The sequence below is a fragment of the Trachypithecus francoisi genome, unplaced genomic scaffold (assembly GCF_009764315.1).
Source record: "Trachypithecus francoisi isolate TF-2019V2 unplaced genomic scaffold, Tfra_2.0 Lachesis_group17, whole genome shotgun sequence".
Lineage (NCBI taxonomy): Eukaryota > Metazoa > Chordata > Mammalia > Primates > Cercopithecidae > Trachypithecus > Trachypithecus francoisi.
This window is the reverse complement of record NW_022681462.1, coordinates 68,597,883-68,619,581: the sequence shown is the minus strand read 5'-3', so window position 1 is coordinate 68,619,581 and position 21,699 is coordinate 68,597,883. Positions and strand designations below refer to the sequence as shown.

Genomic DNA, 21,699 nt, shown 5'->3' with positions numbered 1-21,699 from the left:
TAAATGATATACTGGGCTAAGGAATGCTTAGAAGGAATGTGAAATTCATTTAAACTCATCTTTAGTTTAAAAGAAGTAATAGTTAGGCTGGGCACGGTGGCTCACGCCTGTAATCCCAGCACTTTGGGAGGCCGAGGCGGGCGGATCACGAGGTCAGGAGATCGAGACCATCCTGTGAATGGTGAAACCCCATCTCTACTAAAAATACAAAATATTAGCTGGGCGTGGTGGCGGGCGCCTGTAGTCCCAGCTACTCAGGAGGCTTAGGCGGGAGAATGGCGTAAACCCTGGAGGCAGAGCTTGCAGTGAGCCGAGATCGCGCCACTGCACTCCAGCCTGGGCAACAGAGCAAGACTTCATTTCAAAAAAATAAAAATAAAATAAATTTAAAAAGTAATAGTTAAGCTCCAAAAGAATTGTAAAGAATAAGTCTATGATGATTTAATTCTGTTGTTTTATGTTTTAATATGTTTAGTAGAGATGGGAGTTTTGCCATGTTGGCCAGGCTAATCTCGAACTTCTGACCTCAGATAATAAATACACAAACATAAATATTCAGATACAAATACATACCAAACAAGGACTAAATGTTTTAAATGTTAAAGCTTTGTCTATCGAGTTTTTATTGGACAGTATATTAATGATATTGAACAGTGGAGTAGGAAAGGCCTTGTTAAGAATGCCAAGTATTCTGCTTTATAGGAGCTCAGTTTCAGTATTTCTTCAGAAGCAAGCACAGCTACCCTGATATAAGATGGGCTTCTGAAACTTACTTATATGCTAGTCATCTGTCAAGATAATTCATAGGTTAAGTCTGATTCTCTGAGGGGGAAATTTATCAATGGTCAAACTACATTTGCTCAATTTCCTCGACTTTTTGTCTAAATTTGTTATCTAGGTTGTAATAGCAACAAATAGAAGGAAGAATGTTGCAATGAACAGTATATATTTTACGGGGTTTGTATCAAGTTCAAACAAGATCCTCCTTTGTAAAGTCATTCAGTAATGAGAACGAATTCAGGAAATCATGTTCCCTCTGAGACTACATCTCAGAAATGGTATGCCAAATCTCAAAATGGTATGCCAAAAAAGACATCAGACTAGCTAGCTGCAATGCCAGGTTTAAATCCCAGTGCCACTAATGAAAAGTTGAATAGTCTAAATAAGTCATTTATTCCCCATTCCATTTTCTCATCTATAACCAAGAGTGGGCTGTATGATAACATCTCTTAGTCCCTTACAGATCTAACATCCTACAAGTCTAATCATTAGGATTCCCTACTCCAAACTTGGCTGAGACTGAGCTTCAATTAGGGAATATGGGAAGAATCTCTACAGAAGAAAAGAGCAAGAGAGAGATAAAATTAATTGCTGTCTTACATTATACGACTATTTACCATCATATCACTTTGATCAGCTATACCTGTTATAGAATAAAAGAACATATTTAAATCAGTGTTTCTTGATATTAGATTATACAACACTAAAAGAACATAGTTCTACTGAAAAAAAATGATCCTACTTTTGTCTGTTTTACTTTGGTTTCTGGGTAATTTTGCTTTTTGTATTCTTTGTATTTGGAATAAAGCAAAATCATAAAATAAAAAACTTAGATGTTAAATTCTCTCAAGAATCTTATTTGTAAAATGGAAATAACATCTACCACAGTTATACTGCCATCCAGGTTGCTGAAAGATCAAATGAGACACTAAAATAATGATACTTTTAGAAAGTTAAGTAGTAGTAGTTGTAGCAGCAGCAGCAGCGACAGCAGCAAATACTTATTGAGCATTTATTATATTCTAAGCACTCTTCTTAGTATTTCACATGTAGTTATCTAGGAAGCACTCACAGCTATCCTGTCATGTAGATATTATTATCATCATCTCCATTTTATAGATGAGGAAACAGAGGCACAAACTGGTTAAATAATTGATTAATAAGTGATAGAACTAAGTTTCAGACCAGACAATCTGTTTCCAGAACTTAACCTCTTAACTACCAAAGACAGGATTTGTCTCTGGCAAAAAGATCATGCTCATTTTACCATACCAAGGGTGCCATATAAATAAGTGCGGTTATCCTGGAATAACAGGTTAGATTTTGGATGGTTCCATAATTCTGGAAGATTCAGATCACATTTGAGAGACACTCTTGTATCAATGTCCCTGGTGGAAAAAAATGCTCATTTAAAGACCAGCTTGCCCTTGGGGGAAAAAAACCTTTGTAATACTTCTCCTAGCTGAGTTTAGTAGGTGGGTCATTTTGTTAGGACCAATAGCAGTAAAACAAAGTGTTTTGAAGTGGTGCTATTTAATTGTATTAGTTATTTGTATCATGAACTTCAATGGTTTTAAGAGAATATTTCTTTGAACTTACACAGTAACTGCCTGTGCTGAGTAGGCTTCCTAACATACAAACTGATGGAGAAACTATCTGTGTTAGGTTGCTGTTTGAATCACTCACCATATAAGTAGTTTTAAATTGGCTGCTAAAGAACTCATTCAAAATGTGTAACAGCCACTGACCTGGGCATAGTACCTATCCCTATGTGAAAAGGGTTAGTTAATTCCCTGAAGTCTCCATGAAACCCACACCTCGGCCGGGCGCGGTGGCTCACTCCTGTAATCCCAGCACTTTGGGAGGCCGAGGCGGGTGTATCACCTGAGGTCAGGAGTTTGAGACCAGCCTGACCAACACGGTGAAACCCTGTCTGTACTAAAAATAAAAAATTACCGAGGCAGGTGGATCATGAGGTCAGGAGATTGAGACCATCCTGGCTAACACGGTGAAACCCCGTCTCTACTAAAAATACAAAAAATTAGCTGGGCGAGGTGGCAGGTGCGTGTAGTCCCAGTTACTTGGGAGACTGAGGCAGGAGAATGGCCTGAACCTGGGAGGCGGAGCTTGCAGTGAGCTGATATCGCGCCACTGCACTCCAGTCTGGACAAAATCTGCCTCACCGGGCGGTGGGGAATCAGCTGGGTGGGGTGGCAGGTGCCTGTAGTCCCAGCTACTCAGGAGGCTAAGGCAGGTGAATGGCGTGAACCCTGGAGGCGGAGCTTGCAGTGAGCCTAGATCCCGCCACTGCACTCCAGCCTGGGATCCAGCCTGGGCGACAGAGAGAGACTCAGTCTCAAAAAAAAAAAAAAAAAAAATCTAGCTGTGCGTAGTGGCATGCGCCTATCGTCCCAGCTACTCGGGAAGCTGAGGCAGGAGAATCTCTTGAACCCAGGAAGCGGAGGTTGCAGTGAGCCGATACTGCGCCACTGCACTCCAGTCTGGGGGGGTGCAGTGAGCTGAGATAGTGCCACTGCACTCCAGCCTGGGCGAAAGAGTGAGACTCTGTCTCAAAAAAAAAAACCCAAAACAAACAAACAAACAAACAAAACCAAACCCCCCCCCCCACCTCCACCTTAAACAAGGTGGGGCAATCAAAGCTGTACAAGAGTGGTTACAACCATGAACAGCAGGTCCAGTTGGCTTTTCAAAAGCTGGAAAGATGACAGGGCAAGAATACCTTAGTCTTTTCTATCTGTTGGGCCCAAAAGAGAAGAGAAAAAGTGTTTTGTACCTGGATCACATGAAAATGGGAACTTGCAATAAGTTACAGTATGTAGGATGCTGCTAAAGTATACTGAAGAAAAACTTAAGAGTTTTTTTAATACATAGGGAAGGCCAGGCAGGGTGGCTCACACCTGTAAGTTCAACACTTTGGGAGGCCGAGGCAGGTGGATCATTTGAGCCCAGGAATTTGAGACCAGCCTGGGCAACACAGTGAGATCCCCATCTCTATAAAAAAATACAAAAACAAGGCTGGGTGCAGTGGCTCACGCCTGTAATCCCAGCACTATGGGAGGCTGAGGCAGGCAGATCATGAGGTCAGGAGATCAAGACCATCGTGGCCAACATGATGAAACCCCATCTCTACTAAAAGACAAAAAATTAGCTGGGCATGGTACCACATGCCTGTAGTCCCAGCTACTCAGGAAGCTGAGGCAGGGGAATCACTTGAACCCAGGAGGTGGAAGTTGCAGTGAGCTGAGATCACACCATTGCACTCCAGCCTAGCGACAGAGCAAGACTCCGTCTCAAAAAAAAAAGCTGGGCGTGGTGGTATGTACCTGTGGTCCCAGCTATTCATGAAGCTGAGGTGGGAGGATCACCTGGTCACCTGAGCCTAGGGAGGTCAAGGCTGCAGTGAGCCATGATCACACCACAGCACTCCAACCTGGGTGACAGAGTGAGAATCTGTCCCCTCCAGCCCTCCAAAAAAGAGAAAGGAAAAATAAAAAGTAAAATATTCTCTATTCTTCCCTTGGAGGAAGCTTAAAAACAACTAGGTCACCAGTGATCAACTCACAGTTGCATACAGAAGTGAATGGAAACAAGATTTGACCCTAAGGTGATCGTCTATGCAATATAACCTAGGAACCAAAACAAGAGGAAGGAAATTCACAGTCCTAAATTCACAGTCCTAAGTTCACTTTAGCACCTGGAAAAATAAGTTACTGAGATCATTAGAGTTCCTAGTTCTTTGGACAAAAGGAAGGAAAGGGATAAGGTAATATAGTACTCTTAGACCAGAAGCACACACACAAAAAAAAGTTTCTGATAAACACATAACTCGAAGTGATACTCCTGACTCTCCACTGACCTAAGTCCAGAAGAAAGGGGCAAGAGAATGGCATATTTAGATCACTAGTCCACCACTGGAAGACTAACCATAACGTTTTTACTTGCCAGCATCTTCACTAAAAGCACATCTAGAACTCCTATGTCATACAACTGTAATATTGGTTACAGAATTAACATAGGTCCTAAGTAAAAATTCCATTCGTACGAAAATATCCTATCTTCAAAGCATGAAGAAAAACTACAAAACATGGTATTAAAACTAACTTTATTTTGTTTAATGTATTAGGTGATGAAATCATTATTGCTTTTCAAAAGGGAAACAAACAATATACCTGAGATAGCTTCCAAAGTAAGCAACAATATTTGGGTGTTTACAGTCTTTCATCATAATAATTTCTTGCTGCACAACTGCAAAGTCTTCTCCTAGAATAAAACACAAGCATGTTGAATATTTAGAGGTAAGTTTCAAAATGCTCATTTATTTCAAAACACAATAAAATAATTATACCTATTAATAAGTATAACATAATTAATGAGTTATAAATAAAACATAGCCATTAAGTTAATGGTATTACTTTTAATGACAATTTCAGTCCTGACTTGAGAGAAAATATAGCAGTTAGTAAAAACATGAACTCTGGTCCCAGACTTTCTGGATTAAAATCCTAACTCTGTTCCTCACTAAACTGTGCAAGCTTGGGTTAACTATTTGACTTCTCTGTGCCAATTCCATCCTCAGTAAAATAGTAATAGCGTATCTCATAGGGATGTTGTAAGGGTTAAATGAACCAATACATGTAAAATGCTTAGAACAGTGCCTGGCACAGAGTATGCTTTATACAAGTATTTGCTATTATTATTATTATTATTATTATGCCTTGGACATAATCATCAGTATAATCCATCAATAGGAAATGTAAATTACTTTTTCCTTTATTTCTAAATAACATTTAATATAATTTTAGCACAAAGAAGTAATTCTTTTTTAAGTTAGGGCAGGAACCCTTATACACCAAGTGTGTCAAATTTATCTCCAAAGGCTGTTTGTAGAGCTGAGAGGCCTACATTCGAGCAGTACTGGATTACCAGATGGCCCACATTCACAGGCTTATCCTGCATTTGGGTGCCTTGTTCCAACTGTGTTAGGATGCAGAATGGGATTGTATTTTAGCCTGGTCAGACTATTAGCAAATAATCTCTCTCCTACTGCCCCCTTGTCCAAACTCTCTAAAATAAGATCTGGCAATCCTATAGCAGTGTCACATGCTGTGGCTCCTGAATGAACACTTGTCATGGAGAGATACAGAACTGCAGTGAATGCAAATGTGGTGAACCAGAGACTATGCAGAAAGAGAACAAGTGGAAGTGCTTACTCTGAAATAAAAGTAGCTTTGTATTACTAATTCAGCTTTTAAAGTATTATATACTATGAATAGCCTGATTAAATGTAAATTAGTAGCAAAGTAAAAAACAGAAGGCTTCCCCAATTACTGCTCAAATCGTAAGTATGAGGTCATTGTGGTAAGCCCTGACATTTCTGGCCTTGGCATTTTGCTACTGCAAATGTAACTGAGACGTGAAACAGCCCAACCATGAACCATGTGAACCCAATATCAAAATCCACCTTACTGCCCCAGTTACAAGGGAAGAAATAATGGAGAGGACACACTTCTTATGTTGAGTTTTTAATTTCTGCATTGATGTGAGCACAAAATCACAGATCTCCAAAGATATAATTTTTAGGCTTTCAAAAATTTGGAAGATTATTGAACTATGATCTTCTTATCACTTTACTTCCCACCATTAAGGATTCCTCATTTTCTGTGTATTAGAAGAAATCAAAGTTAGAAATAACAAAGCCAAAATAAGACACACACCAATTTTTATAGGTATACTAGGTACTTTGTAAGTTCTGGACTTTTAGTTTCTCATTCAACCCAAAATTATACTTTTATTCAATCTAGTGAAAGAGTTGCATACAGTCAAAGTTGATCTAGTTAGAGTGAACCCAAGACTTTAGTTTGATGGTTGGGAGACAAAAGCTCTCTTTCTGTGGGTAGTCCCGAGAGTTATTAGTAGTCATGATATAACCTCAAAGGGAGTCAGCCTTAGGATAAAGTTAATATGTGGAAAGCACTGAGGAGAAACAGGTAAAAGGAAGCATATTGAGCTACTACAGCAAGCCTCACCTGCCTCTGTAATTTTCACTTACACCTGTACATGACCAATAAACTCTGTGTATTGTTTAAGCCACTTCAGCTGGGGCTTCTTTTTTTTTTTTTTTATTTTTATTTTTTATTTTTATTATACTTTAAGTTCTAGGGTACATGTGCATGACGTTTATATCATGTATAACTCCCCAATGCAATCCCTCCCTCCTCCCCCCTCCCCATGATAGGCCCCAGTGTGTGATGTTCCCCTTCCCGAGTCCAAGTGATCTCATTGTTCAGTTCCAGCTGGGGCTTCTGTTACAGGTAACTATAAGCATCATAACTTCTACAGTGATCTTTGTATACACTGATGTCTGCATGTCTATGTGTTCACTAGAATACAAAGTCCTCTAGGATAGGATTATGTCTTCATAATCTTTGTACCCCTAATACCTAAGATGTGATCAATAAAGAACTGTTGACTGAATGAATCTACAACACCACATAATTCCTTTCTATGATGACTGTAAATCCAGAATATCAGCTTTTGGTTTAATTTCATCCAATTGTTAGCATGTTTTATATAATTAATTGCCTATATATTATTCCTTTGATTTCTAATAAAACGTATTAGTGGCTTTAGGTTTTCAACTGCAGCTTTCCCATGAAATACTACTGATCCAAAGTGTATCATTTTGTACTATTAAGTCAACTTTATGTGATTGTGAGAATGGTCAAATTAAATTCAACATTTTTGTGGGAAAAAAATCCAAAGAAAAAGTTCACCTACTCAATTTTTAAAGGTAAATAAAAAATGTAGATTTGGGTAAGAAAAAAGTAGAGTTTAATACATTAATAATCCGAAGGATTTAAAGAACTTTGTTCAAGGCTCATGAGAAATACATTATAAAGATAGGCCTATCATGAGTAAAAGAAGCAGGGGGTAACTGCCCCCATGATTCAATTACCTCCCACTGGGTCCCCCCACAACACATGGGGATTATGGGAACTATAATTCAAGATGAGATATGGGTGGGGACACAACCAAACTACATCATTCCACTTCTGGTCCCTCCCAAATCTCAGGTCCTCATATTTCAAATCACAATTGTGTCTTTCCAATAGTCTCCCAAAGTCTTAGTTCACTCTGGCATCAACCCAAAAGTTCAAGTCCAAAGTCTCGTCTGAGACAAGGCAAGTCCCTTCTACCTCTGAGCCTGTAAAATCAAAAGCAAGTGAGTTACTTTCTAGATACAATGGGGGTACAGGCATTGGGTAAATACAGCTGTTCCAATGGGAGAAACGAAAAACAAAGGGGCTACAGGCCCCTGGCAAGTCTGAAATCCAATAGGGTAGTCATTAAACCTTAAAGTTCCAAAATGATCTCTTTTGACTCCATATCTCACATCCAGGTCATGCTGATAACAAGAGGTGGGCTCCCATGGCCTTGGGCAGCTCCACCCCTGTAGCTTTGCAGGGTACAGCTCCCCTCCTGGCTGCTTTCACAGGCTGGAATTGAGTGTATCTGCAGCTTTTTCAGGCGCACAGTGCAAGCTGTTGGTGGATCTACCATTCTGAGGCCCGGAGGACAGTGACCATCTTCTTACAGTTCCACTAGGCAGTACTGCAGTGGGAACTCTGTGTGGGGGCTCCAACCCCATGTTTCCCTTCTGCACTGCCCTAGCAGAACCACGAGGGCTCCCCCTTGCCGCAAACTTCTGTCTGGACATCCAGGCATTTCTATATATCCTCTGAAATCTAGCCAGAGGTTCTCAAACCTCAATTCTTGGTTTCTGTGCACCTGTGGGCTCAATACCATGTGGAAACTGCCAGGTTTGGGGCTTGCACCCTCCGAAGCAAGGGCCTGAGATGTACGTTGGCCCCTTTTAGCCATGGCTGCAGTGGCTAGGACGCAGAGCACCAAGTCTGTAGGCTGCACACAGCAGGGGGAACCTTGGGCCTGGCCCACACCACCATTTTTCCTCCTAAGCCTCTGGGCCTGTGATGGGAGCGGCAGCTGCAAAAGTCTCTGAAACGCCCTGGAGACATGTTCCCCTTGTCTTAGTGATTAACATTTGGTTCCTTGTTACTTATGTAAATTTCTGCAGCAGGTTTGAATTTCTCCTGAAGAAAAGGGGGTTTTCTTTTCTATCGCACTGTGGGGCTGCAAAATTTCCAAACTTTTATGCTCTGCTTCCTCTTGAACGCTTTGCTCCCTAGAAATTTCTTCCATCAGATACCCTAAATCATCTCTCTCAAGTTCAAAGTTCCACATATCCCTAGGGCAGGGGCAAAATGCTGCCACTCTCTTTGCTAAAGCCTAACGAGAGTCACCTCTGCTCTAGTACCCCACAGGTTCCTCATCTCCATCTGAGAGCACCTCAGTCTGGACTTTATTGTCCATATCACTATCAGCATTTTGGTCAAAGCCAGTCAACATGTCTCTAGAAAGTTCCAAACATTCCCACGTCTTTCTGTCTTCTGAGCCCTACAGTCTCTGGGAATTTCCAAACTTTTCCAGGTTTTCTTCTTCTGAGCCCTCCAAACGGTTCCAACCTCTGCCTGTTACCCAATTCCAAAGTTGCTTCCAGATTTTCAGGTATCTTTACAGCCGCACTCCACTCCTGGTACCAATTTACTGTAACAGTCCATTCTCGTGCTGTTAATAAAGACATACCCAAGACTGGGTAATTTATAAAGGAAAAGGGTTTAATTGACTCAAAGTTTGGCATGGCTGGGGAGGGCTCAGTAAACTTACAATCATGGCAGAGGGGGAAGCAAACACATCCTTCTTCACATGATGGCAGGTGGGAGAAGTATGAGCAAAAGGGGGAAAAGCCACTTATTAAATCATCAGATCTTATGAGAACTCACTCACTATCACGAGAACAGCAGCAGGGGGTAACTGCCCCCGAGATGAAATTACCTCCCATGAAGTCCCTCCCATAACATGTGGGGATTATGGGAACGATTCAAGACGAGATTTGGGTAGGAACACAGCTAAACTATATCAACAATCAAAACAATAATAGCTTAAAGATTAACCCTGAATAGGTCCCTTATTTCTGTCACATTAAGTCCACACTTTGCTGCTGGCCCTATCTACAGATTCCAGCACAGTGTCCCTATTAAGGATATGCACTTTGAAATCAGAAAACCTAATTATGAAACTTGGTTTCACAATTTACTAGTTGTATCATCTCAGGCAAATTTGTCTGTCTCTGTCTCCTGTTTCTCTTCTGTTTCTTTCTTTCTCTCTTTTTCCTTCCCTCCCCTACACCCTTTTGTCTCTGTATTATAGTAATTATATCATGTTTCATGTAATAATGTGATTATATATTACATATAATAATATATATTATAGCAACTACCCATAGTCACAATTCTATGCCCCTTACTCTATTTTTCCCCATTTATGACACTTAACATATTATATGTTTACTTATGTGTGTCTCCCTAGCACATTAGACTCTTTCAATATAAATGAATTAATGAATTACTCCAAAGGTAATAACCAACTGAAACCCATAAGAAAAAAATAAGGTGGTATAAACAATAGAAGTAGAAAATTTTCATTATTTACTATATATGACTGTGCTCTTGGAAAACAAACACCTGAACAAAAGGCAGAAACAATTTTTTAAAATCCTTCAATAACATTAGAATGTGTCAAATTAAATTGTGTACCTAAGAATAAGCTTTAAAACCCACAGGCTCCATACAAAGTTTAAACTTGCTTTTAAAATCTTTAAAATGATAATTATTAAGTTATTTAAACATTATTTAAACTACATTTTATTTAAATACTAAACATTTGATTTATTATTAAATTATCATTTTAAATAGAATCTGCTCTGTTGTTAGTTTTCATGTTAAATAGCTGTTTGATACTGCAAAGAATTATTTCATTATAATGACATTTGTCAAGACGCTTCTGGAAAACCATGTTAGCTTATCAGAGTCATGAAGACGTTAAACATGTAGAAGAGAGAAATAAAGATGATTAAAAGAAAATAAGAAAACAAAGTATTCTGAGAGATAAAAGACCTGAAAAGAGCAAAAGACACTTCTCTTCTGAATAGAAGAACTTACTATGGTAAAGACGGCAAGTACCTTATGAATTAATAACTGTATTATTGCAATTCCAATCAAAATGCCAATTGAGTCCTGAAAAAATTATACTTAAATTCACCTGAAAAAATAAACATGAAGGAACAGTTTTCTAATAGATATTATTCTGAAATAAGTAGCTCTTATTTAGAATTGATACATCTGGAATAATTCTCATCTTTCTGATTCTTTATCCTGGATCATGTTAAATGTCCTACAGGCAGAAACAAGAAAAAGAAATAAAAGACGTCCAAATTGAAAAGGAAGAAGTAAAATTATATTTGCTGGAAGATGACATATAGAAAGCTCTAAGGATTCCACAAAAAAACTGTTAGAGCTAATAAACAAATTCAGCAAAGCTGCAGGATACAAAGTCAACTGCATTTATATATACTAACAGCAATCTGAAAAGGAAAATAATCCCAATTACAACAGCATCAAAAAGAATACCTAGTAATAAACTTAACCAAGGAGGAGGAAGACTTGTACTCTGAAAATTACAAAAAGTTTAATTAGAAAAATAAATGGAAAGACATGCCATGTTTATCGACTTTTGAAAGAGCACTGTTAAAATGTTCATACTACCCAATGTGATTGACAAAATCAATGTAGTCTGGAAAACAAACAGCAACTTTTTTCTTTCAGAAATAGAAAACACAATCCTAAAATTTAGATAGAACCACAAAGAACCCCAAATAGCCAAAATAATCTTGAGAAAAAAGAATAAAGGCTGGAGGTCTCATACTTCCTGGTTTCAAAACATTACAAAGCTACGGTAATCAAACAATGTGGCACTGGCGTAAAGACAGACATACAGACCAATGGAATAGAGAAAAGAAAACCCAACATAAACACATGCATATAAGGTCAAATCCTCTTTTACAAGGATGCCAAGACTATGCAATGGGGTAAAACAGTATTCACCAAAAGGTGCTGGGAAAAAGTCGATGGCCGTATGCAAAAGAATGACATTGGATGTTATCCTACATACACAAAAAATTCAGCTTTAATTAATTAAATACTTGAATATTAATTAAATACTTATATGCAAGGCCTGAAACTATAACTCTTAAAGAAAAACACAGGGCAAAGCATTCATAATATTGGTCTTGGCAATTATTACTTGGATATGACATTAAAAGCACAGGCAACAAAAGCAAAAACAGACAACTGAAATTCCATCACTAAAAAGCTTCTGCACAGCACAAGAAACAGAATGAAAAGACAACCTATGGAATATAAGAAAATATTTGCAAACCATATATGTGGTGAGGGGTTATTAGATACTCCCACAATGCAAGAGCAAAACAAAACCTACCAAATAATTGGATTCAAAAATGAGCAAAGGGCCGGGTGCAGTGGCTCATGCCTGTAATCCCAGCACTTCTGGAGGCCGAGGTAGGCGGATCACCTAAGGTCAGGAGTTCGAGAGCAGCCTTCCCAACATGGCAAAACCCAGACTTCATTAAAAATACAAAAAATTAGCTGGGTGTAGTGGAGCCATCTGTAATCCCAGGTACTCAGGAGACTGAGGTGGAAGAATTGCTTGAACCCAGGAGGTGGAGGTTGCAGTGAGCCAAGACTGTGCCATTGTACTCTAGCTTGGGCAATAGAGTGAGAGTCTATCTTTAAAAAAAAAAAAAAAAAAAAAAGCAATGGGAGATGGATACATGAATTAGCTTTATTTGATCTGAATTTCACAACATACATATGCATCAGAATACCATGTTGTAAGCTGTAAACAAACAGTATACAATTTTTGTCATTTATACAGTAATCATACTGGGGATTTTTTTTTTTTTTAAGAGCAAAGGACTTGAAATTTCTCAAAAAAAAGATATACACATGGCCAACAGATCTATATCAAAAGATGTCCAACATCACTGTCTTCAGGGAAATGCAAATCAAAACCATGATGTCACCTCTCACCTGTTCAGAAGGCCATTATAAAAAACAAAACACAACAAAACAAAACGAGAAAATAGCAAGTGTTGGCCCAGAATGAATACCCCCGTCCACTGTTGATGGGAATGTAAAATGGCATAGCCACTATGGAAAACAGTACAGAAGTTCCTCTAAATATTAAAAATAGAAATGCAATATGATCCAGCAATCTTACTTGTGGGTATATACCCAAAAGAACTGAAATTAGAATCTCAAAGAGACATCTGCCCTCCAGAAAGCAGAATGGTCATGGCCAGAGGCTGGGGGAAGGAAGAATTAGGAGTTGCTGTTCAGCGCGTAAAGAATTTCAGTCATGCAAGATGAAAAAATTCTAGAATATAATCTATAACATAATGGTTATAGTTAACAATACTGTACTAAATATTTAAATTTGTTAACAGGATAGATATCATGTGATGTGTTTTTACCACCATTGATAAAAAGAGACAAACTCTAAAATATTTGAAGAGATTTATTTTGAGCCAAATATGAATGACCAGTGGTCTGTAATACAGCTCCAAGAGATCCTGAGAACATGTGCCCAAAGTGGTTGGTTTTATACATTTTAGGGAGACATAAGACATCAATCAAAACACGTACGGTGGGCCAGGTGCAGTGGCTTAGTCCTGTAATCCCAGCACTTTGGGAGTCCAAGGTGGGTGGATTACCTGAGGCCAGGAGTTTGAGACCAGCCTGGCCAAAATGGTGAAACCCCATCTCTACTAAAAATACAAAAATTAGCCGGGTGTGATGGCACATGCCTGTAATCCCAGCCGTGTGGGAGGCTGAGGCAGGAGAATGGCGTGAACCCAGGAGGTGGAGCTTGCAGTGAGCCAAGATGGCGCCCCTGCACTCCAGCCTAGGTGACAGAGCAAGACTCCGTCTCAAAAAATAAAAATAAAAAATAAAAATAATGGGTAGTGAAGACCAAGGTTTTATCATGCAGATGAAGCCTCCAGGTAGCAGACTTCAGAGATTTTGTCAGACCTATAAAGTACCAGACTCAGTTAACTCTCTCCTAGATCAGGAAAAAGACCTAGAAAGGAAAATGAATTCTCTATGGAATACAGATTTCCCCCACAAGAGACAGCTTTGCAGGACCATTTCAAAATATATCAAAGAAATATACTTGGGATAAAATACTTCAATTTCTTGCAGGGCCTGCTATCTGTCATGTGATGCTATACGAGAGTCAGGATGGAATTTGGTGTCTTATTGCTACAAAAAGTCTGTTCACTAGTCTTAAGATTCTCTGTTTAAATGTTAATGTTGGTCAGCTGAGCCTGAATTCCAAAGGGAGGAGGGTATAATGAGGATGTGGAGTCTCATTATGATGATAACATCATGGCCTGAACTAGTTTTTCAGGTTAACTTTGGAATGCACTTGGCTGAGGAGAGCGTCCATCAGTCAGCTGGGGAGCTTAGAATTTTATTTTTGGGTTACACCATAGTAATTTTTAAAATGTCCTATAGCCCAGAGAAAAATTTAAGCTTAGACTATGAAAAATAAACAAGGTTTCTCATGCCATTGTTATGGGTATTTCATTCTCAAATCTTCCATTTCCATTCTATTTCAAACACAGAGAAGTGAGAACATACATGTATGTTACATGTAAAAGTGTTTTAAAGTCAAGTTCAAATTAACTTTTAATTTCATGTGCAGTGTCATTCAAAATACATAATTTCTAAACTCCATTTCCTATGATAGAAACAATAAATGAAATTAACGGTACTTGAGTCGTTCATGAAAGGAGTCAAACTCTAAAATATTTGAAGAGATTTATTCTGAGCCAAATATGAGTGATCAATGGCCCATAACAGAGCCCTCAGGAGACCTGAGAACATATGCCCAAGGTGGTTGGGGTACAGCCTAGTTTTATACATTTTAGGGAGTGCTGAGGCTTCAATCAAATACATTTAAGACTTAACATTGGTTTGATCTAGAAGGGTGGGACAGCTCAAAGCAGGGTGGTGGGGTGGGGGTTGAGGTAGTGGCTTCCAGGTCAGAGGTAGATTTCTAAAATTTTCTGATTGGCAATTGGCTTAAACAGTTATCATCAACAGAAAGGAATGTCTAGGTTGTGATAAGGGGTTGCAGAGACCACGGTTTTATCACCCAGATGAAACCTCCAGGTAGTAGGCTTCAGAGAGAATAGACTGTAAATGTTGCTCATCAGACGTTAAGATCTGCATTAATGTTAATACCAGTCAGCTTTCCCTGAATTCCAAAAGGGAAGAGGTTGTAATGAGGCATGTTCAACCTCCACTTCCATCGTCGCCTGAGTTTTTCAGGGTAACTTCGGAATGCCTTTGGTCCAGCGGAGGGGTTCATTCAGATGGTTGGGAGACCTTGGAACTTTATTTTTTGATTTACACAGTAACCTATGGCTAACATTCCAGCTTCTCTTAAGTTGTCAATTATTGTCTCAAACTACTGGAGTACCAGGAAATACTCTGAAATACTACATTAAACTATCAGGGTATCTTGAAACCCAATGGCTAACCTTTAAAAAGATAAGAAATTGGCTTAAGTAATAACAATATAAAATTAGAAAAAACTTCTAAAACCACAAAAGCAGCATCCAACTTTGAATTTTTTGAAGAAATATTAAAGCCCTGATCAATAACAGAAATACAAAGGAAGTATCTAATAATTCTATTGATTCCTAGTTATTTCAAAACAAATGAAAAAATGATTGTAAGAGCAATATTCGTATTTTTTTCAGAAATGAGAATGAAGAAAACCACCCTTCAAATACTTCACCTGATAAAAATAACTTAGAGCCTATTTATTTGTTTGGCTGTATTTTACTAAGTGTTCTTGATTAATGCTTAAGTGTCACTTATATTTACATACATTGTTACTGAATGGACACTTGGGTTCATAAAGTCAAGAAGAAATTCCCTTGCTCAAACTATCTAAACAAAAAAAGAAGCCAGGCACAGTGGCTCACACCTGTACTCCCAGCACGTTAGGAGGCTGAGGCAGGTGGTTTGCTTCAGCCCAGGAGTTTCAGACTAGCCTGGGCAACATGGTGAAACCTCATCTGTAGAAAAAAATTAAATAAGCCAAATAAGCTGGGTATGGTGGTGTGAGCCTGTAGTCCCAGCTACTTGGGAGGCTTAAATGGGAGGACTGACTGAGCCCGGGCGGTTGAGGCTGCAGTAAGCTGTGGCTGTGCCACTGCACTCCAGCCTGGGTGATAGAGTGAGACTCTATCTAAAAAAACAAAAAAAAAAAGGAAAAGGGAAAAAAAAAAAAAAAAAGAAACCATGGCCCTGGCTCCCTAAAAAAAAGTTCTACTCTAGAACTGGGCATGGTGTTGGAAGCCTGTAGCCCCAGATATTTGGGAGACTGAGGTGAGAGTTTGATCCAACTTGGGCAACATAGTGAGACCTCATCTTTAAGACAAAAAGAAAAAATTTCTACCCTAACGCTGTGTTTCCCAACTCTGTTTTCCTAATGCCTCTCCCCCATGAAATTTTAATACCACAGATATTCTGCATGTTTATGTATTATGCATATATACATATATATATATATATATATATATATCTGTGCTTTACACATAAAACGAATTAAGATTTTTTTCATCCCAAAGAACCAGTTCCACTCCTTTCTTATTTTAAAGGAATATTTGAGAAAACATTCTCTAGTGCAAACGGATTGTGTCCAGGCAGTCAGGGAAGGAGGGCTTAACTTGAGCTTCCTGACCTATAAACCTGGTGGGTCTCCTTTTCTTACCTGATCCAGCTCTTTTGAGAGCCAGGTTTACCCAAGTGGTTCTGATGGAAGGCCCAAAATAAGGAAGATACGTATAACTCAGGAGTGAATTTCTAGTGAAAATCCTCTGGAGTATATCCCTCCCACCTACTAAAAATGATGGCAGCATCCCTACAGTTTCTATATGTAAAGTAAGTATTATAGGAGACTCAAAAAATGTTTTTGGAATAAGGACAGAAAAGGGAAAAATAGAGCATGATGTAGATTTTAAGGGAAGTGAAGAACACAATGGGCAAAAATTTTTCTGCTTTTATCATGCCCACCAACAAGAACAGTGACATACTGTTCAAAACAGTTTTAGCCATGCACAGTGGTTTATGTTTGTAATCCCAGAACATTGCGAGGGCGAGGCAGGACAATCACTTGAGGCCAGGAGTTCGAGACCAGCCTGGGCAACACAGTGAGACCCAGTCTCTACAAAAAAAACTAAAAAATTAGCCTGGTGTGGTGGTGCACACCTGCTAATCCCAGCTAGTAGTGAGGCTAAGTCAGGAGAATTGCTTGAGCCCAGGAGTTGGGGCTGCAGTGAGCTATGATCACATCACTATACTCCAGCCTGGGTGACAGGGTGAGATCCTATCTCTAAAAGAAAAGAAAAAAAAAAAATCCCCAAAAAGAAAAAGTTAAATAAAATAGTTCTAATTTTGGACGTTTTTCATCTCCCAACTTTCTGTTCTCTCACCAGACCTGATTTAAAGATAATGTTTTTTAGCAGCTCCTGATCTATTCTTGAGGTTACATAGGCATAAACCATAGCTGTATAAAACTCATGAAAATGAGTTCCTAAAATCAAAACAATACAACAAAACTATTCTTCCCATAAACTCAATTTTGACATATATTGTACCTTTCCCTTATCCCTTGTAATTTATCAATCATGTTTAAAGTCTTTTTTTTTTTTTTTTTTTTGAGATGGAGTCTCGCTCTGTTGCCCAGGCTGGAGTGCAGTGGCCGGATCTCAGCTCACTACAAGCTCCGCCTCCCGGGTTCACGCCATTCTCCTGCCTCAGCCTCCCGAGTAGCTGGGACTACAGGCGCCCGCCACCTCGCCCGGCTAGTTTTTTTTTGTATTTTTTAGTAGAGACGGGGTTTCACCGTGTTAGCCAGGATGGTCTTGATCTCCTGACCTCGTGATCCGCCCGTCTCGGCCTCCCAAAGTGCTGGGATTACAGGCTTGAGCCACCGCGCCCGGCCTAAAGTCTTATCCACCCTAAAATCTCATGCAGTCACCCCTTCCTTCCCTCTGCCTGTAACTCAAGTATGGCTGTCACAACAGCAATATGTCTTCTTACCAGTAGGGTCTCTCTCCCATCTGCCTGTGTACACTGAATCTTCTTACAGTTACACTCTGACCATGTTACTAACCTGTAAAAACAAAAATCCCACTGTCTACAGGGTAAAATCTAAACCTTTGAGCTAGTTTTATTTTTATTTTTATTTTTTTTGAGATGGAGTTTTGCTCTGTCACCCAGGCTAGAGTACAGTGGCGTGATCTTGGCTCACTGCAACCTCCGTCTCCCGGGTTCGAGCGATTCTCCTGCCTCAGTCTCTCAAGTAGCTGGGAACACAGGTGCGTGCTACCAAGCCAGGCTGGTCTTGAACTCCTGACCTCAGCTGATCTGCCCACCTCAGCCTCCCAAAGTGCTGGGATTACAGGTGTGAGCCACTGCACCTGGCTGCTTTGGGCTAGTATTTAAGGCTCTCCATAAACTTATCATCAGTTTTCCACTTCTTATATCCCGCCATGCCCACAGAGAGCATACTGCTCTAGACAAATGAAACTACCACTTCCCAAACAGGCCTAGTACTTCCATACTACCTTTGCTTTTATCTATCCTCATGTGGAATACCCTCCATTCTCTTATTCTACTAGCAAAATCCTAGCCAGTCTTGAAGGCTCATCTGAAGTTTTACTTCCTTAACCATCCCAAGGGAAATGTAACTCACAGCCTCTGTGGAACCCATCAAGTATAAGTTAGGATATATCAGCCACTCTGCACTATGTGTGTCCTTTCACATAGCATCCTACCTAGATATTCCCAGCCCAGAGTATTTCAGAGTAAACAGTCAAAGGCAGATCTTCAGTGACCCAGGAATTAAGTCTTTCTAGTCACAGCCATCACCGTTCCTTAGTGCCAACACCACCACCTACATATGCACACACACTCTGCTCAATGGGTGATTCTCTGTAGTTAGGCTGCGGCTTACATAAACACTCTAGTTTTCATATTGGATAACAAGTTCCTTGAAGGAAGGAACTATATCTCTGTATCTTCCTTCTAACTAAATTAAGTGCTAAATAAACATCCTTGAAGCCAAATCACTGGTCATATACAGAGGACTGAGAATAAGAAATACATTGCAGCTAAACAAAACAAAAAGTCCTTTATCTGTTGCTTTTTTATTTTGGAGCATTATTACCATTCAATGTGTAAATATCCAATCTGTCCAGTACAGTCAGCCTCAAGTCATAGGATGATTCCAATATATTTAAGAGTGGCTAAGCAATCCATGATTAATCTTTGAAGAATAATTATCACAAATGATGTAACAACTATTCATGACGGCAATAAACACAAGGCAGCACTGAAAAAGCACACAGTGGCAAGGGATCCACAAAAGCACTCAAGGGAGATGGGAAAAGGCACCAGATAAATCATATCCCCAATGTTTTGTCACTCTATGATGAAAGACAAGGAGGCAGAAAGCACCTCTACTACCTCTCAGGAAAGAAAAAAAGTAATGTCAAAGGCTGGCAGGAGAGAATATTCTGTAACACTTAACTTTGGAGGTCCATGAAAAAATCGTAGAATAAGGTCTTATTGTTACTTTTTCACACTTTTAAAATTTGGCTTTACAATTTAATGCATGTTGCTCTCACTGAAACAAAGCATAATACCTTATTTTCTCACTACAAGTTTCTCTGTTTATCAATCTCAGTAGTTTTCATTGTGTTGGAAAAGGAATGAGTTTCCCCATTTAGAAGAGTTTTTCCTGTGAGTTTCTACCTAATGAATCACTGTTATCTATCTGCATCTGTATCATATTAACTAGTACTGCAAACAATACCACAAATGAGTACAAGCAACTTTTAAATTCTGACTTTAAATCCCAAAAAGAGATTCCAGATCTATAACTTATTTATATAATAACACCTTATCAGAACTTGAAAATAAAGAACTTATCAGAACTTGAAAATAAAGCTCCAAAGTGTGTGTGTGTGTATATATATATATGTTCTATTCTACTAGCAAGCTCTGCTATAGCTCTCATCTTGATCCATTTTTAATTATTTTTATCCAAATAAGTCTCAAGAATTGGCAGTGTTCCAGCTGGATCAGCCACAGACTGTAGAAACAAACCTGTCATCTGACAAATTCAGGTTTACTGACCCACTGCAATGAGGAAAACCACACGCCAGATAAATCTTAGGGCATCTCACCCAAGGAAAATGTAGAGTTTTTGTAATACTTTAAATAAAATGGAATTGATGAAATTTAAATGAAGTGGTGTTTTGACAGGCTTAGAGCAAAGGAGAGCTGTATGTAAAGAGGCTGACTTCAGAATTGGATTACAAAGTGAACCCAAGGTTCTTTTTCCTTATTAGTAACGAAGTTATGATGGATGTGAACACTGTGTCTCTTACCTGAAGCTCTGCCATCTGGGGTGTAAATCAAGACTTGTTCTCTATGTCAAAGTGACTTACATTCTCCAGGAAAGAGTGGAATGTTTAACTCTTGCTGCTACAGGTTGAATTTCTCTAGTTCAAAAATCTGATATACACAATGCTCCAAAATCCAAAACTTTTTGAGCACTGATGCGACGCAAATGAACTAAATTCTGCAATCAAAAAACAGAGTGGCTGAAAGCATAAGAAAATAAGGCCCAATGATCTGTTGTCTACAAGAAACACACTTCACCTATGAAGATACACAGACTAAAATAAAGGGATGGAAAGAGATACTCCATGCCAATGGAAACAAGAAAAGAACAGGAGTAGCTATATTTATATCAGAAAAAAAGATTTCAAAACAAAACCTGTAAGAAGATCTAAGAAGGTCACTCTCTCTCTATATATATATCCTCTCTCTCTCTCTCTCTCTATATATATATATTTATATATACACACACACATCTATCTGTCTATATAGAGATTTGCTTGCTGAATTAACCCCTTTTATACATATAATATATATTACATATATTTATATATTAAATTTTTGTAGAGCATTCAGACAAGAGCAAGAAATAAACGAGCATCCAAATTGGAAAGAAAGCAGTCAAATTATCCTTGTTTGCAGACTATATGATCTTACATTTGGAAAAATCTCAAGACTCCACCAAAAAACTATTAAACTGACAAATTCAGTAAAGCTGCAGGATACAAAATAAATATACAAAAAAAGTATCATTTTCGAATAACAAAAGTGAACAATCTGAAAAAGAAATCAAGAAAGAAATTCCATTTACAATAGCTACAAATAAAATAAAATACCTAGGAATTAACCAAAGAAAGGAAAGATCTCTATAATGAAAACATAAAACACTGATGTAAGAAATTGAAGAAGTCACACACAAAAAATGGAAAGATATTCCATGTTCATGGACTGGAAGAATCAATATTGTTAAAATGTCCATGCTACCCAAAAGAATCTAAGGATTTAATGCAATTCCTATCAAAATATGAATGACAGTCTTCACAAAAATAGAAAAAACTATCCTAAAATTTTTATGCACTCACAAAAGACCCAAAATAGCCAAAGCTATCCTAAGCAAAAAAAAAAAAAAAAAAAAAAAAAGAAACTGTAGGAATCACATTACCTGACTTCAAATTATACTACAGAGCTACGGTAACCAAAACAGCATGCTGCTGGAAAAACAGACACACAGATCAATGAACAGAATGGAGAACCCAGAAATAAATTCAGACACATACAGTGAATGCATTTTCAACAAAGATACCAAGAACATACATTGGAGAAAGGACAGTCTCTTCAATAAACAGTGCTGAGAAAACTGGATATCCATATGCAGAAGACTGAAACTAGACCCCCTTCCTCTTACCATATATAA

General features: G+C 38.7%; 1 protein-coding gene across 4 annotated transcripts in view; it reads right to left on the bottom strand.

Moving 5' to 3' along the window:
• MAP4K3 (mitogen-activated protein kinase kinase kinase kinase 3) overlaps positions 1-21,699 on the bottom strand; it is a 187,965-nt gene that overhangs the window by 100,604 nt on the left and 65,662 nt on the right. For all 4 annotated transcript variants that reach the window (XM_033175933.1, XM_033175931.1, XM_033175932.1 and 1 more), the window contains exon 3: positions 4,971-5,061. In XM_033175933.1, the coding sequence (XP_033031824.1) occupies positions 4,971-5,061 (91 nt within the window). The remainder of the gene's footprint in view (positions 1-4,970; positions 5,062-21,699) is intronic.